Here is a 17,547-nt window from a genome sequence, read left to right as displayed (position 1 = left end):
GCGCTCCCGGGCAGGCTGAACACAGGGCAGGCGGGGTGCACGAGGCAGGTGGTCTGTGTGACACCCCCCGCGCCGGCCCCGAGCGCCCGCTTTGGTCCTGGGGCCCGCGCATCGTAAGGAGATGTCTTTAACGCCGTTAAAACTAATTGCTCGCTTTGCTGCAGAGTAAAGTGACCCCGGGGAGAGATTTCGTGTGAGTACTTTGGCCCGCACAAGGAACGTTGAAAGGAGTTCCTACAGTGCCGTGGGAGGTCCGGGCTTTTCACACACTATTTTCATCTCGCCAGTGTTATTCCAGTTTCATGCAGCGCCAGGATGTTAGGATGTGGTTTGCTCAGTCCTTGTGAACCCAACGCTGAGCGCCCGGCAGCACACCCCAATCCCATGGTCGCGTCTAGACAAAGATTTAATGGCAGTGGCAGCGTGTTGAGCAAAGGTGGTCTAAGCTGCGCTAATGCCTCGCTGTTCTTTAGTAACTGAGCCCCACCAGTTCAGCCTGCATTAAGTTTTGTGCTCTCCAGTCTGGCATGAACTTTGCAGACTGCATTCTTTAGCAATATACTTCCCCCTCCCGTTACTAGTGAAGCCTTCTTGTATGTGCTCGGAACATGAACAGTGCCGATACTCCCAGAGACAGAGGTCTGCTGGCCAGTGCCAGTGGCTTGTTTATGCTGGAGTCCGTTCAGCACAACAAAGCCACAGGTATCTGGACAGAAGAAGGGATCCCCTCAGATCCAAACCCCGTTCCACTGAGCTTCATTGTATGTTTAGGCAAGGGAGGAGGAAGGCTTGCTTTTCCTGCACTGGGTGGTCTGTAAGCTGGCATGTCCAGGTCAAGAGAGGGGCAGAATGCGAGGAGGAGTGCACTCCCCTGGCAGAGGGGTGTATCGGCAGCTGGATGGTCTGGATCTTTTCAAATAAAGCAGAGAGATGATGGGAGGAGGAGGAGGATGCAGGGAAGTGTAATAGGTCATACACAGTGTGCGAGGCAAAGTATGGGGTACCATGGGGTATCATGTATGGGGTATCATCATATCACATATCATGGGGTAACATAATGCATACAGGAACAGAAACGAAAATGAAGTTCAGATATACCACCTCCATCTTTCAAAGGCACAAAAGATCTGAAGCCTCTAGCCCAAATGGGATAGCCATGGCAAAAAACCACGGCCCCAATGTGCGAAACAGGGAAACTGTGGAAATTCATCACCAGTTTATTCAAGAGCCTAAGGGTGAGTTTGTATGTCCTCTGTGTGTGCATGGCAGGAGACTGAGACCTGAAGAGCTGCAGGTAAAACCAGAACATTCTTAATAAGCAAGAACTGACTTCTACTCACAGCACTTAGCTCCAGCCTCAGGCTGTGGTGTAATTCATGCGGCTCTTGGTAGGGAAAAAACCCAAACTTTGGCTGCTCTGCATCATTTATAGTGTATTTGATTTGCTGGACTGCCTCTGTGGAGACACACTCCCTCCCTTTATCTGCTTTTACTGTGTGAGTCTATTGTTTCACATGAACTGAAGAGGTGCTGAGGCTGCACACTGCTCAGGGCAGGCTCTGTACAAACACATGAGCTGGGCTTCTGTCCTGCAAGCTTTGCAGTTTGCCTTTCCCAAGAACAGCCAAGGTAGGCTCCCCCAGACAGTAGCCAGGACCCAACGAGGGAGGTGTGAACCTCTGCCTTCTCTTTCAAAGGTAGAAGAAATAGTAGACAGGGAACTAGCAAGATTACAGACCTCTTAGCATGTGCCTTATTAGGCCTGTAATTGGACTTAAGTCAACTGACCTAGAAAAGATTGGCAAAGTGGAGAGACACAGCTTCGTAACTGTGAGCAAGAAGCACATCTATGGAACAGAGCCTGTAAGGTCTAGAAGGAGAGCTGGGAGCACTGACCAGCAGACTCTGGTGCAGTCGCACTCAGCACTGCAGAAATGTCCCCCAGCGCTTCCTCTTGCAGGCCACAGGGCCTTTGGAAAAGGCAGAGGGAAGAGACAGGGCTGGGGTGGCTCCCTGCACTGACCTGAGCTGCCATCAATAGCTCCCCCAATGATGTCCTCCTGTTGTAATCATGTTAGATACAACTACATTATAGTCACCTTTTGCTGCTATTTGTCAAGCACTCAATTTCTTAGTAAACAGAAGTAGGTTTCTCTTTTTAGGGGGCAGAGACCCCAACATACCAACTCCAGAAAAGTCCATGTTCTCATTCAAGTGGGTTTCTAGACTGGTTGCAAATGTCACCATCTACCTGTGCACTCCATGCAGTGCAGCACTGTCTTCCGCTGTCCACACAGCAACCCCAGTACCTCTCTTGGTGCCTCAGAGCTCTCTCCTTAACCTCATAAAGAAAAAATGACCAGATCAGGATTATTTTTAAGGGCTGCAGCTGCAGAGTAAGTTGCACCAGTAAATTAGCTTCACTGTATTTTCTTTTGCTTGAGGATGGCCAGGGAAGGAATGACGGTTGTATCTATTCTCAGCCTTCTCCCATGCAGATTGGATGGCTGAGCTCACCAGTGGTGCATTAGAGGATTTCCATTAAGGAACCTGCCAGAGAGGCTTGAAATCTCTTGTATATAAACAGAGCTTGTCCTACTTACTCCAAAAGAAGATACATCTTGTTCCTGTTTCATTTAATCCAGAGTGGATTAAATTAAACAAAATCATGGCAGTCTTACTTTGGAATGAAATGCACATGTTAAACTGTTACCAGACAGCTCCAGGCATACACTGATACTTAAAACACTGAGTCAGGTCCTTCGTAAGCAATCCAGGCCAAGGATATTTGTTTACTTTTGCTTTTCCCCACCCTGTTGCCCTGGTAAGCTCCTAAGTACTTGTGTGGTACAAATGCTAATTTAAAACAAGATCTTGGGCTGCTGCATTGAGTATATTGCTCACTGAAATTATACTGTACATCTGCAGAAAGCCTCAATAATAGCTAACAGACATACGAACTTCTCAGCCTATGCTTATTTCATTGTGCTATTAACTTTACAGCCTAATTATGTCTCAAACACCTGCCTAACCAAACTCATTAATGAATTAGCAGCAGACTGGGAAAGAGGATACTCATGGGACGGTTTGGGATTGCTGCGGCAGGAAAAGAAGAGGAGCTACACAAAGGGAAATGAGAAAAGAAGGAAAGGACAGCAGTTGTAGAAGTTGCTAAAAGCAAGCAGATCCCTCCTCACCCCTTATTATGCAGGATACAGTACTTGGGGACTGAATCCATAAATACAGATAATTAAAGAGTTACCCTACAGGTCAGACACTCCAGTCTCCCTCTGGCACCCCCAGGAAATGTGATATAGATTGAAAAGTCTACATGTTCCTATCTTTCCCCCCCTTTCTGGCTCAGGAACTGTAATTAAAGGGAAAATCGGCCTCTCTCCTGCCTTAGAGAGTATAGTGGCACAGCTGGTTTTCATCTTGGCTAGCAAGCTCTATCCTCAGGCTACTAAGTGCTGAGTAATTTTTACCAAGCTCTGCTTGCAGATAAATGATGTTCTTCTTTTAGCTGCTGCCAGGCAAAGCTACAAATATTCGATCTTTTATTCTTTTCTCATAAACTCCTAACATTGAATACTAAAAATGCAGCCAGAGATTTTCCACTGCCATTTATTCGCAGCATGCTCACAACTGTATTACAATTACAGACCCGCACCCATTTGCTGAAGCTCAACTGTAGTTCCTCGTTAACCTGAAGCTTCCAATTAAAGGCTCCTCCAGTTTCATTGATAGTTTGCATATACTCCAAGGACCTACTTCAATTTTTTTCCCCCAAAACACATTCCATGAGAAGGGCAACTGCTTTAAATAACTTCACACTAATTTTCTGGAAAAGCCTGACGAGCGAGTGCCAGCCTCAGAAGAAAAGCCTGTGTGTGACTGTGCAGGTCAGGTAATTCCTCTCACAGCTATAAATATAAAAATATCTGAAAGCTTCTGAGCAAATGCAGCACAACTGCCGGGCAGATAAAGGGTGGGATTGGACCAATGGAAAGAATCTAGAAAGGTACAACACTGGAAACCCATTAGTTTAATTCAAGTGTTGTGTAGTGGTTTTAGCAAGATCTTGCGTTTTCCAAGAAACTGCATAAAAATCAGTTAAAAATAATAGAAAATTATTTTTTAAACACTAGTCAATCGTGGCAATACTGTTCCAGTATGTGAAGCTATGGACATGAAGCCAGCCAGAGGAGGCTGAGAACTGGTAAGAAATGCCATGGCTAATTTTAGAATCACTTCCAGTCAAGCAGCATGACACATAGAGAGTAACAGGGCATATAAAAGTACCTGCACACTTCTGAAAGATAAAGAAAGGCTTTCAAAGGTATGTTCAAAGCACAGTCTGCAAACAAGCAGGGCAGGATGCCTTGGTATTTTAGGATAGGGAAGCGGGGGGGGGGGGGGGGGTAAGGCTCTGCATCTGGATTCTGAACCACGTTAATGGGATTTCTTCTCTTGCTAGTCCTCAGGATGTGGCTGTCTTTCCTCAGCCCACAGAAGTCTATTTAAACACTATGGTAAAGGTATTCTGTTGTAGTGTAGTTTCTAATTTTAAGTGCTTTCAAGCATTTAAACTTGATTGTAAATGTTTGAAGCTCCAGGGGAGTGAATCTGTGCCATCTTTCCATTATTAAAGCCTTCAGACCCAGGACTGGACTTTGGTAACCTTGTGTTACGGCAGTGCCAGGAGATGCTGGGGCTTAACAGTGTTCCTGTTACTGAAGTGTTAGCAGGAAACAGTCCATGTTAAACACACTTCACATGAAGCGTTCTTCTTAAATGTCTTGTAAAACAAACAAAACATTGGTTAGAAACACATTCACAGCCGCTGGCCACATAGGTTTTGTATTTAATAGAAATTAAATTAGTAGCTTAATATACATAATGTGACACTTTCTGATCCAGCAGCTTTCCAATTCTTGCTTTCAAGTCACAGAGCAAATACTGTACAAAAATTATAACTAAGAGCAACCAAAGAACAAACACTCACTGGAACACTGGACTGAGAAAGGCTAGCTTTATCTGGAGCTACACATGCCAAAGGATACATAACAATGGACCCATAGTGGTACAACCATGCATTATCAAGGGACAGATCTGCTGCCAGCCACACACACATTCTTCCAGGGCAGACGACAGCATCCTGGAGTGCAGAGTGGGCTGTTTTATCGTGCTCCGTAGCTGTAGTAGTAAGGTTCATCCGGGCGGTATCCATAGGCAGTTGCTGGGCGGCCAGGAACTCCTGGTGGTTGACCAAACCCATCAACTCCAATGCTATGAAAGAGCAGAGAGAGAATGTAGGGTTTTGTAGGGTGAGGAAGGTGTGCTAGCATTGGTGGCTCCAACTCTTCCTGCTAGAGAGAGAATTTAGTGAGGCAACTTTGCAAGCCATATTTTCCTTCTAGCCAGCACTGCTCTCTCCCCTCTTCCCTTGATGGGAAAAGAAATGCTGCAGATAAATCAGCACAACTCTTATCAAGTACAGGCTTTCAGGTAAAACAGAAGTCCCGGAAAGACAGAAATATGCTATCCTTTATGGATTTACTGGCAAAGCACTTCTGCGACTCAGTCTGTGCACATTAAAGTTAACCTGTCTTTCAGGAAAGGCTTCAAGCATGCTTCTTGCAAAGCCCACTGATAACCCAGCCCTACAGCGTACATCTGAATGATCTGATTTCCTTCCTTCAGTACATTTCTGAAGCCCCTGGGAAAATAACCTGCTAGAAATGAAGAAGTGAGAATATCTGGCACATCAACATAGCTGAGTAAAGGACACTGTTTCTGGTGAGATACAAGGTTAACAGCCTGGCAGAAAGAATTCATCATATACTGAAAGGTTATATACTAATGAGACAGAAAATTAATTTGTCATGTAGAACAGCACCCCTTACACCTAAAAAGTCCCACAGCAATGGATTAGACACTCAAGCACAAAAACTGCATAGGGAAAAGTGGCACATATTCATACTCAATGATAACTCTCATGCAGGAGGTAGAGGAAGAAGGAACATCGCCTAAGATACTGGATTATTGCCTATTTATAGTTATGTCACTGCTTAACTTCCACTTCAGTAGGACAAATGGATTCTGATTTATTGCCTGACTAAGGATGCATTGAAAGGAGCTGAACTTCCCCTCTGAATACTGTCAGAACACAAAGAACCAGAGTGCTTTTGGAGTGGGGAAAAGCTGAACCTCATTACTGCCAATTATACATATGGAACATGGATTATGCAAGAGTCAGGGCTGGGAAAGAATGACCCATCCAGAATATGTACAATGGGTGGGCCCCAGGCCCTGGCTCAGCAAAAAGCTGGCACTCCTGAATTGGTTGGACTGAAAGGGCTCAGCTGAAGTGGTGGGGGACCGTGTCCCACCACTCTGTCCTTGCGAAAACACTTTCCTCGGATTGTGCTTCCATGAGGTCCTAGAAAAGGGTCTTTGGTACTTGGTTTCTCAGGAAACTAGTTCACTGATGGGATATTCTGATAATCACATGAAGGTGGAAGTTCTGAGGCAAAGAGGTGTCCTCTGAGAGGGAACGGACACAGTCATAAGCCAAACTGCAGGAAAAAAACCCACGCCATTCCGTTTCACCTGAAGATATCTTGAGAAATACAGCACGCAAAGTGCTCTGCTATTTCCACGTCTGTCTGTCTGTCTGTTCTCGAATTGGCAATGCCCCTGCCCCATCCGTCTGATCAGTCCCTTCAGCACGGCAGAGAAGCAGAGTAGCCGTGGAGCCAGTACCATGCCGTGGCGGAAAGCCTTGTGAACGTAGGGTCGAGGTGTAATAACGACGCTGAACCACAAGGTGGCAGTGGGCCTCTATTACTACAGGCAGAGCTCTTGCAGCTACTTCCAGTTTAGTAATCCCTATTCAAAGAAATTGTAAATGTATTTAAATTGATAACAAGAGCAGGGAAAATATGGTTTCAATCACATTCTCAGAAATCTTGTTTTTTGTATTTTTTTAATGAATGTGTAAGTAATTAGGTCAAGATCCCCAGAGTTTAAACTCTGAGGAGTATCAGTTATTTCCAAATGGTTCAGACATATGTTAGTGTCCTGAAGAAAACTGGAAGAGATGAATCAGCTGATAACTACTTTAGACAGTTAAAAAAAAGGAACAGAAAAATCACAGTAGAACACCTTGATCGAATCACTGCTCTTTCCTATCGAAGTATTTCTGTGAAGCAAATGAAGGCTTGTCCATGCTTAAAAAAAAAAAAAGAAAAAACTGGCTTCATTTTTACATGTTAGTGCTCTTGAAATATACCAGCTCTGCCTATTTGATTATTTGTGCTGGCAGCCTGTAGCAAGACGCTTCCCCTCTTAGTTGAAGGAAAGGCTATTGAACCCAGGAGGTAACTGAGGGGTAGGGCAACAAAACAGCAAACATGGCTGGAGACTGAAGTCTGGCGTACTGGTGCAGCTGGCAGGCCAAGGGCAGTGACTGTGCAAGCATGACCCTCAGAGGTGGAGACCAGTTTAAAAACCAAGTCCTGATTGAATCCTTGCCATGTTTGCCAAGAACAGCAGAAGGGTATAGCCAGGAAAAGTGGTAGCTTCTCAGCTGTAAACACTTGTTGGGTAACAATTGCCCAAGATCATGACTTGTGCCACATGTTTTTCAATTTACACCAGCGATTAACTTTGAAACTTCCTCCTAGGAAAAAGCTGGCCTTATTTATTATACCTCATCTACAGGGAAAGTTGATGCTCCGCAGAGCAAGTGTCAGCCTGTCTTCACCAAAAGTTAGGGACACATAATTATGCCACTGAAATAACAATACGTATCCCCAAATTGGTATTTTTTCTCCCCATTAGTCAGTCCTGTTCCAGCAGGTACCTAGCAGAAGCGTATGTGATCCCAATAGCTGTGTAACAGATACAGATCATGCGCCACCACACAAGCTCCTAAGAAAAATGATTCTTGCCATTGCCTTAATCTGCAAGTTATTTAAGGCAGCTCTGACTCAAAATGGCAGATTGGTGCTCACTATCCACACCATCAAAGCACGACTGTTTTCTTGTGCAAAGTTTACCACCATGCCTGGGGCTGATGGAGTTAAACAGGGAACAGTACAGCTAATTACTATGTACTGCTAACCCCAGTTGCTGGTTCATTTTGAGACCCTTTAAAATATGAACTGTGTATTTTACCCCTATGCACTCTCTTAATGATTTGTTTTTTTTAGACTGAAATCACTTCTAGCCATCAGTTATACTCGAGGTCTCTACACAAGCACTTCTCCAAGCACAAATATTTCTTTTTCCTATTGGTCTGCCAGCCCCTGTCAGAGCAAATTTCACTTTAAACTAAATGCTAGGATACTTAAAACCTCTTGGATTACTCAGGCTGCTAGCGTGATCTATGACCTTCTCCAAATGACAGCTGAACTTTCCAATTTGCTTGTACTGCTGGGGAGCTGAAGAACACATGCCGAAGATGAAAATGTTCCTGATGTGCACGAGTGAGGAGAGATTTCTTAACAGCTCTACTTACTGATACCTACTCTGATTCGTAACATCCAAATTAATATACCCATCTAGGATCCAAGGTGCCCTGACATAATTTAACATGTAAGGACCAACAGTGGTGCTCCCCTCAAAGCAGGAAATGCCAGCCACCATCACACTATGTCCACAAAATGCTTCCTTTCCTTAACTCCCTCCTGCACTCCGAGCCTCAGAGACTAGATACGCTTTGTGGTATGTCCGGAAAACTTGGCAGGCTCAGACAGGATGCACTTATGCCAGCAGCCCTCTGCTGTGATTCCCAGAGTGCAGAGTACAGGAAGAGAGGCTCTTGAGCTTATTCTGAACTAGGGTAATTAGCACCTGGGTGCAGACTGGCCATGGAGCAGGGCTGCTTTCTGTAAGTTTTCCTGATGCAATAGACACCTGAGCCTGTCCACACTAGTGTTCACACTGTTACTAGTGCTGGTGCTGACAAGTTGTTCTAAAGTGGGCACTAATTTCTCCAGCATAAGCAGAGCCTCAGAAAGGCAAGTCCTGGGTCACCAGAGAAATTCTTGGTAAAAGTAATCCCCTGAAGTCCAACTGGAAATCCCTGCATAGGACGCATGGATCTCTGAGCAATCCCAGCAAGAAACAGGCCTGCACACTCACAAGAGATGCATGAAGCAGCATGGCAAGGATTACTTGTAGTATGGACTGTAGTATAAAAGACCATGACTGCCTGTGCTGATGAAGGTGGCCTGGAAAAAGTCTTCACCTTAGAGGTTAAAGTTTATGAGCTTACACTTTAGGGACAAAATTTAATCATTTTCTGCCCATCAGTTTCATGGTTGGTAACCCAAAATTAAAGCACCCCAAAATCACTGCCCACTAAAAATGAAATCCAAGCTAAACACACACAGTGATTCCACCAGAGCCACAATTTCAGCTACATTTTCATCCTGAACCTGTTCTAAATCCCTGTCAATCCTCCTTCCTTACTCTGCATCAACAAGGCTTATGTCAGCCTCATCTGAGGCTCCCAGCTACCCAGCGAGGATACAAGTTTTATAATTTTATTGGGAAAAAAATGTAAAATTTGTAATTGACTGGGTACTCTGACCTTGGCAAGACGAGCAGACACTGCCTACAGCTCTCAACTCATCAGCAACCCTAACCAAGTCCTAACTGAAGGAATTACACCCGAAGTTCTCCACATGGTTAAGTGAGCTGCTGAGAGGGTTTACTGCAGGCATTAATATGCAGCCCCAGTGACATCTCTTCTTGCTGCCATTGACTGTTCCTGCAGCTTTGCAAAATTCCTCCTCAGTATCAGAGGACAGGATCTGAACCAGAAGGTTTCTGAGCACCCTTCAGAAGCCTGACATCAGTACAGTTCATAGCAACTCCACTGTTTCCTCTGTACCTTCTCCCTTTATACACCTTACGTTACAGTTTCTAAAATACACCATTTTCACTCTGAAAACATCACCTACCTCATCCCAGGCAGGCATTCAGAATTTCATGCAGTACATCCTCAAAGTCCTAATGTTTCCCCCTCCTCTGAGTCTACTTGTGTGTGATGGCACCATTGATAACATACAGTACAGTTACCATCCTATACTGCCCGATAAACTCACATGCCATAAACCCCTGTAATCTGTAATGCTGTATCAGGTTCCTGTATGTAAGAGACAAAACAAGTTACGTTCAGATGAATACTGAAGGCTGTACTTTTGTCTAAGGAGGTACCTAAGCCGTAGAAGTTGCACGCCAGTCTCTAATTTTGAGAGAAGCACAGAATTATAACCTGTACAACTGAGATGCACAACTGAGATGGAGTTTATTGTTTGTAATACTTGCCAACAAGAGACAGAGTTTGCCAGCAGCAAGTCTGTATTTTTTCTCTCCCCTCAATATTTCAGTTTGTTTGTTTCAAAGTGTTGACAAAAGGTGCTAGACTGTAGGTCTAAGACAACAGCTGCACTGCAGGGTGGTATAATCCCATATGTGATGGGGAGAGGCTGCAGTCTTGCTCCCCCAATTAGGGATTAGCCTTTCTGCTGATGCTGTCAGCTAACCACTGGATGAGATACCATTTTCATGACACCAGTCATGAAAGAGTGAAGAGCATCAGAAAGTAGCATAAAGCTGGTTGCCTTTTCCCTTGGTTAAAGTTGAGTGATTGAGAAGATGATCCTACTTACTTCTGCATGCCAGCTACCTCTGGTTTTGCTTCACTGACCATAAATTTTCTGTCCTTCAGAGTAAAAGCACAAACCATGGGTTATGGAGAAACAGCATACACTGAGAAGCCTTAGAAAAAACAATGTTTCTTTATATAATGTCCTGTAACTGTAGATTCTCCCACTACTGGTAATGACGTTAAACGCCAAACCACAAGTCTCTTAAATTTTGCCTCTCATGGCCCTGACTTTTTCTTCCCTATCTGTGAAGCTTTTTTCCCATGCTTTCTATCCCTCAAGCTCCACTGGGAGGGGAGTTTTGTGGTGGCGACTGTGACTGTGCACACTGCATCAAATACCAAGTCCATCTCTACATTAGCACTGAATATTAAAGTTCCTTAAGAAGTAATACTGTATCTGCTCAAAAGATAGCCAATTTCAGAATGAACCTGTGCAATAATACTTTAGCTCCCTTGTGCATGATACAGCTTTTAAGGATATGATGTCTCTCATGTGACCCAGCGTTCTTTAGTCCACTTAATGACTTAAAGTTTCCAGTGGCTCTGGACTTGGTGCCCAGTTGTATCTCAGCACAATACTGCTGTTTCTGCCATTTAATTATAAACAAATGCAAATCTGACAATTGTGGAGAAATGAGCACTGTGTCGTCTGTGTCAGGCCCCAGCTATGCACCAAGCAATAAGCATGCCAGAATTCACTGGTGGGGAGGCAGCATTTAAAAAAAATAAATAATAAAATATGTATTTCCCAACTGAATAGTAAGACAGCACTGAACTAAAAACAAATGACCTTGCTTTGCCAAATTCAGTAAGAGCCTTGCTTGAAAGCTGTAGAGCTTGCCATCCAAGCTCTGTAAAAGCAGCTCAGGACATGGGCTCAGTTTCTTGCTCTGTCAGCTACCTGCTGTGCGATCCTGGACAAGTTGCTCCTTTTCTCCATGACCTCAGTTTCCCATTGGAGTATTGAAAGAAAAAACACCCCAGACATTAAAAGACAGCCAAGTGACAAAATACAGTACTGAGAAGACTCAAATTAGACTGACATAGATAGAAAAGACTTTTGCTTATTCTGTAACATCCCCCATAAAGGGGAAAAAAGAACTTTTCTGATCTCCTATAAAAGCAACCAACAGAACATGGTCAGTGGGCAAAACAGCAACTCAAGTTGTTTTGTAGAGCCATCTTGTTTCACGAGCATTCCTTCATTCACAGCTCTGCCACACGGACGGGGAATTTCTCAGCTATTCTGTACAGGATTTCTTAAAGGTCAAGTGCACAGTCAGAGCTGGAACAGAAACCAAGAGTTCTGACTTTCCATTATAAGCCTGACAGAAACATCTCTGCTGTTGGCTCAACAACTGGCCATATCCACTGATTAGATCCATCCATTTCTTAAAAATTAATTATGAACTAAAACAAATAAAAAAGCCCTGAGAAGCAAGCAATAAAGATGTCCTTTCCTCCCCCACTCTCCTTGCACAGTCCAAATTATTTCTGTCAACTCCATAAACTGAGGAGAACATTGCCTTAAACTATAGTAAGTCTGGCTTGGGAAAGTTTCAAGCATCTCTTTCACTGAGCTCCAGCAGTGTCAGTGTTGTGTTGGGCACAGATCGTGTAAGTAAGATCGTGAAGTGTCAGCTTCATAGAGGTGACTGGGGTCACTGACTACATCAGCTCAGGATCTGGCCCACGTCTTCCACAAGCCTTCCAGACAAGAAGTGTTTCTTGCTTCCTTTGCTAGGTTACAGAGCAGGGCCGCTGTGAAAATATACTCAGAGATAAGCGGAAACACAATCTTTAAGGCCCTGCACTGAAGGGCTCCTCGTTGGAGAATTATTCCTTTTAAATATTTATACAAGCTCATCAAGTCCAAGCACTGCAACTCAGCTCCGTACTTCAGACCAAGTGGCGAAGAAAAGGTTCCCTCTTGTGTACAAATGCCCAGAAAAGCCATGCCAACAGGTTACTGCACTCAGCACCAAGAACCAGGCAACTCAATGTGCATGATAATCCAGATGCTGGAGGGAGGGAGAGTCAAAAAAATCTGTTCTGCTTTGACTCTGACTTACAGCTGCAGCCAATAAAAGCTTTCAAAGTCTTTTCTGAAAGTTAACATTACTGGGGGATTTGCAGTGCTTACTAGAGTGCACACAGCAAATGCAGTTGGAGCATTATTACTGATGAATAAACCTTAAATGTTTTTTACCGCCACAAATGACTGTCCAGATTTCAACCACTTTTACATAGCAACATAGGGCCCTAGTGAAATCTTGTCAAAATCTACTCCAAATCAGTAATGATTATAGTTTAAACCAAGAAGGAAGTAAATCTCAATGTCTCTTCCTGCTTGCTTTCTTAGGGCAAACACTTGACATGTTAGGGCACAAGCCAGATACAGATGTGGAATATTTTCTTGGTGATCTATACCTTGGAGTAGCATTATCATGCAAAAATTTAAACTTAAATGAGCAAAAAATAAAATGTTTCCCGGCCAAGGTTTGGGCAGGGAGTCTTGGAAAAAATAAAGCTTAAAAAGATCAAACCCCAGAAGGCAAATAAACTCTTTAACTAGAAGGCTGAAACACTCCAGACCTTCCAGTTTTCCAAAAGGAAGGGAAGAGGGTGGTTCAGTCATCATAGCTGAATGACTGAACCTGATCAGCACAGATTCAGAGAGTTAAAGTTTAGAATGAAAGCAATTTTAACTATTTGGGAAAGAAATTAATTTGATACGTTGCATTAGTTTTTATACTAGAGACTTGTTTGCAGCACATACTCAGTTCAGATAACAGCCATAAGAAATATCCCACCGATACACAAGACTTTTTAAAACTACTTATTGTAGGTTTAATTTTGAATCCTGTGAGCATGCTTATACATAGCATACAAAACACCCTTTGCTTTATTACAGTTTTAAATCTTTCTTCCAGGTCTGGCCTTGCAACCACTTGTCTTGATAAAATAGGTCACTTGAAAAAGGAAAGCTCAATAAAATGAATTACAAAACCAACAAGATTAAACTGATTGTGCTGTTTTTGTACAGTGCAGCCAAATTCTGCAAATATGCTGCTGGCTGTGGTTTGGCATTTAACAGCATGCGATCAGTGAGAAGGAGGAAATTTTATTCTCATTAACTGTTGCAGATTTACTGCAGTGAAAAAGGGCTATGTAACCTGAGAAGTGACAGAATGGAAAGATCAAAGCAGCAGTCTGGAAACTAAATAAACCTTCTGGCTACTTCCTGCAAGGAAAATTCACTCTGGCAATGTAAAACAGAGTCCAGTTAAAAACTACTCTCAGTTTTATGAGCTGTCACAGCAGCTTGAGTGGTTTGGACCAGTCAAGTTTAGAACATTATATTTCCTTGTTTTTGTCTCAGATACTTCTGTAAGCAGTTTTATAGTTTCTTTTTCCTTCCCCCCCCCCCCCTTTTTTTAAGTCAAAAATAAAATTCTTTTCTTTGGATGAAATTGAGAAGGTCACAGCTAAACTCATTAAAACAAGCAGGTCTTCATTTGCACATTCCATTCCCGTTTACTGTGTTTTAATATTTTACTTTGAGATTTATAAGTAATGTACATATGCTTTAATAACTCTTCCGCATTCTGTTCACTTATTGTTTAATATAAGTGCAAATCAGTTTACAGAGCCCAGATGGCTTGTAACCAGGGAGCCAGTCTATTTCTAGTAGCACATCTGGAGGGACTAAGAGTGGAAGACAGAACGTGGGAATTAATTAATGTTACATTTTAGAAGAGACGGACCCAGGTTTGGGGTATTTTTCGGTTAAGACATTCCAAAGGACTTGAGCTAACTGCTGCAGCATTTTGGTATTCTTTTGAAATTCTTAATAGCCACATATAGCCATAACCATGTTAGTTAAATGAGGCCAACTGCAGGTGGGATATAGTAAAATAAAAATCAACTAAAAAAAAAAATGTTAAAGAAGTGACTGCAAGTGAAAGAGGCCCAAGCATCCTATATTCCAGAAGAGCTGAAGTGCATTAAAACCTCAACGCCAACTTTTCCCAAACGGCATCTGCAACTTGCTGAAAAAACTGCACCTTTAAAAATATTCCCAAACAAGCTATTTCATCTCTTGGCATACTAGTGTAATTGTTCAGAGCAATTCAACAGCTCTTACAGCAAATGAAACAAGTGCAACATGATCCTTCATGATACAGACCACACACCTTGAAAAGTGGTGTGGTCCAGTCACTGCGGCACTGCAAGCACCAACAGGAGAGCACTGCTCTAATTCCAGGTTCTGGCACCTGACTTTGGATGAGTAACCACACTTCTCCTTGACTTTGGTTCCCTGCCCATCTTGACTATCAGCTCTGTGTGTTGCAACTGCGGACATCATCTGCATGTTGGGGGATACAAGGAGAGCTGCCTGGAAGCTTCTCCTGATACAGTCCAAGTAGAGAATAATAATAATAAACACCCAAGCACATTAAAAAAAGTTGCCATATATTGAATACTGGATATGAAGAATATTGTCCTCTTCTGGATATGCGCAAATCACAGGTAGTGCTGGACCCAAATCCATTGGTGGTGCAGTACGCATAGACCTTCAAACTCCAGGAAAAACTCACTGGTTAATCTGGGTCATAGAGAAAAATCTTCCCCTTGAATAATCAGACTCCTGGTCTTCAAAAATGCTACCAAAGCTGTCCACATCATAACAGCATAATTTGGTCAAATACCTAAACTAGTGACACCTAAACTGGACTGTAATATGATCAGGTTGCAGTATTTCATTTCATAAACACTGCTTTGAGAAAACAGCATGAAAAGAAAAAAATAAAACGACAGTTAGCAGGGAATATGACCACTACCTAAAAAAAAAAAAAAAAAAACAAACAAAAAACCCAGGGAAAGAGATAACTAGTTTAGTACTGGCGCAGAAACAAATTATTACAAACTAGAAATGAAGAAACTCAAGTTCACATTCAAGAGCTCTTAGCAATGTTCTGGAAGCACCACTCCCACATATAAGTACTGAAGGAAAACAATTATACAGTGAATTCTGGCTTAGGCCAGAATCCAGGATCTGAAGAAATCAGATGAAGTCCTTCAAGAAGCTTGTTCCAGACTTCGATCAAAACCCTACAAAAGGCAGCAGTTCCTGCTTCCTTCTTACTATATTTTAGTTGCAAGATCTTAATGCCAAGCACATTTATCACCTGAACACGGACTGATGAACAAAAAGAAACTTACCTGCCTGTTTCATAGAAATAGTCAGTAAATGCTGTATTGTCCAAATGAGAAGTGTGCTTTATCCCTGTTATATCAAGCCATATAAAGCCGTATTAGAAATGTAGGGGAATCCTGCTGACCATATTCAGTTTAACTTATTTAAAACGAAACATGTAGGCAGTTATAACAACAGAGTATGATTTAAAAAGAAGATATGACTGCTACCACTAACAACATTTTTGTGGGATTAAAAAACAAAACGGAAAACAACCAACAACAACAACAAAATAAGAAAACACCCCACAAAACAAAGCCGAAACACCCTTATTTGTCTCCAAAAACTTCATTGGTTCTGGGCTTCTCTTTAAGTCCTTTTCAGATTTGTTTCAGTGGGATTTACAATTTGCTAATACTGATGTGTGATAAGCTAATAAAACCTGCCTACGAGGTTATAGGCCCAATTTACTAATAAAACCTAATTCAATTCTCTTGGGAAATGCAAATTAAATACTGTCCAAATGGTAGAAGCCGAGTACAACTCTGCTGAACATATTGCAAAGGCAAAAGAGTTTTCATGTTTTGTTTTAAAATTAAGTATGAAAAAGAAAAAAAGGCACAGAACTGTAAGAAATATCACTATGGTAAAATGCTTAAAAGTAGAATCATAATAACTTACACTTTATTATGTTTTTTCTATTAGTTAAAATATTTTAGATTCACTATGTATCCACCTCTTAGACAGGAAAGCATTACTGCCTTTATTCAAATGATGAGGAGAGAGATGTGGATACCTTCAAATCTATAGCAGCACAGACCCCACATGAGATGATGTTTTTTATCTAAGCAAATTTTCCCAAGAACCATGAAACAAAGTTTCTTCTACCACTGAAAGCTGTAAAGGGTTGCCTGAGGCAGCTCACTTTTACTGTCTCCTAATGTATTAGTTTTTCACTTTCAGAGATAGCCTTCAAGATAGCACTTAACTGCGGAAAGGCTGGGAAGGGAATGTGCAAACTTCTAAATAAACTGTGCACATCACTGAAAATGTGACACGGATGAGAAATACTCCAGAACAGGGTCACCAACTCTTTCAGTCCTTAAGAAGGTTCTTCATTTCAGCAATATATCCTGTATGGTTTAAAGACTAAAACAAGGAAGAGATTAAATCCTCAATGCTTGAGAAGTACAACATGTGACTGCTCTTAGCAAACATAACTGAAGGTGAGGATCTACATGTAAGATAGCTACAAATGTTGATGTAGAATTTAAGTTACAGATACAACCATTTAAAAACATTTTGCTAAGCATTCACAAAGTGAGCATTTGCCAGTGCCTGATGCTGTTCCTGTACCCGACCTGAACAGAAGCTATTCAGCTGTAGCTCACAACTGAGAGTTCACATGGCCTTGCAGGAGTCAACAGGAATGGAAGGCTACAGACCTATGTCTTTCCCCTTGAAAATTCACATCTGATTTTCAACAGTGTACTCAAGCAAAAAAGTCTGTGCATATGACTATTCTTGGCATTGAATGTGGCCATTTAGCACAGGCAGATATTACACATGGATAATGTAATTAGAGATAAAGTAAGTCACAGTAACAGCCTTCCCTGTGCTCCCTCCAGGACCTACAGCCATGTATTACTGAAGCCCACATCAC

At 42.4% G+C, this 17,547-nt stretch overlaps 1 protein-coding gene across 4 annotated transcripts in view; it reads right to left on the bottom strand.

The window, feature by feature from the left end:
* Positions 1 to 4,833: 4,833 nt before the first annotated feature.
* Positions 4,834 to 17,547, bottom strand: part of KIFAP3 (kinesin associated protein 3) — a 68,373-nt gene continuing 55,659 nt past the window's right edge. For 2 of the 4 annotated variants that reach the window (XM_065673987.1, XM_065673984.1), the window contains exon 20: positions 4,834 to 5,289. In XM_065673987.1, the coding sequence (XP_065530059.1) occupies positions 5,181 to 5,289 (109 nt within the window). In that variant the 3' untranslated portion in view covers positions 4,834 to 5,180. The other 2 variants (XM_065673985.1, XM_065673986.1) reach the window with 2 other exon arrangements.

The sequence above is a fragment of the Lathamus discolor genome, chromosome 3 (genome assembly GCF_037157495.1).
Source record: "Lathamus discolor isolate bLatDis1 chromosome 3, bLatDis1.hap1, whole genome shotgun sequence".
NCBI classification, from domain to species: domain Eukaryota; kingdom Metazoa; phylum Chordata; class Aves; order Psittaciformes; family Psittacidae; genus Lathamus; species Lathamus discolor.
Note: the sequence above shows the minus strand (reverse complement) of the source record. Positions and strands in the feature narration are given on the sequence as shown.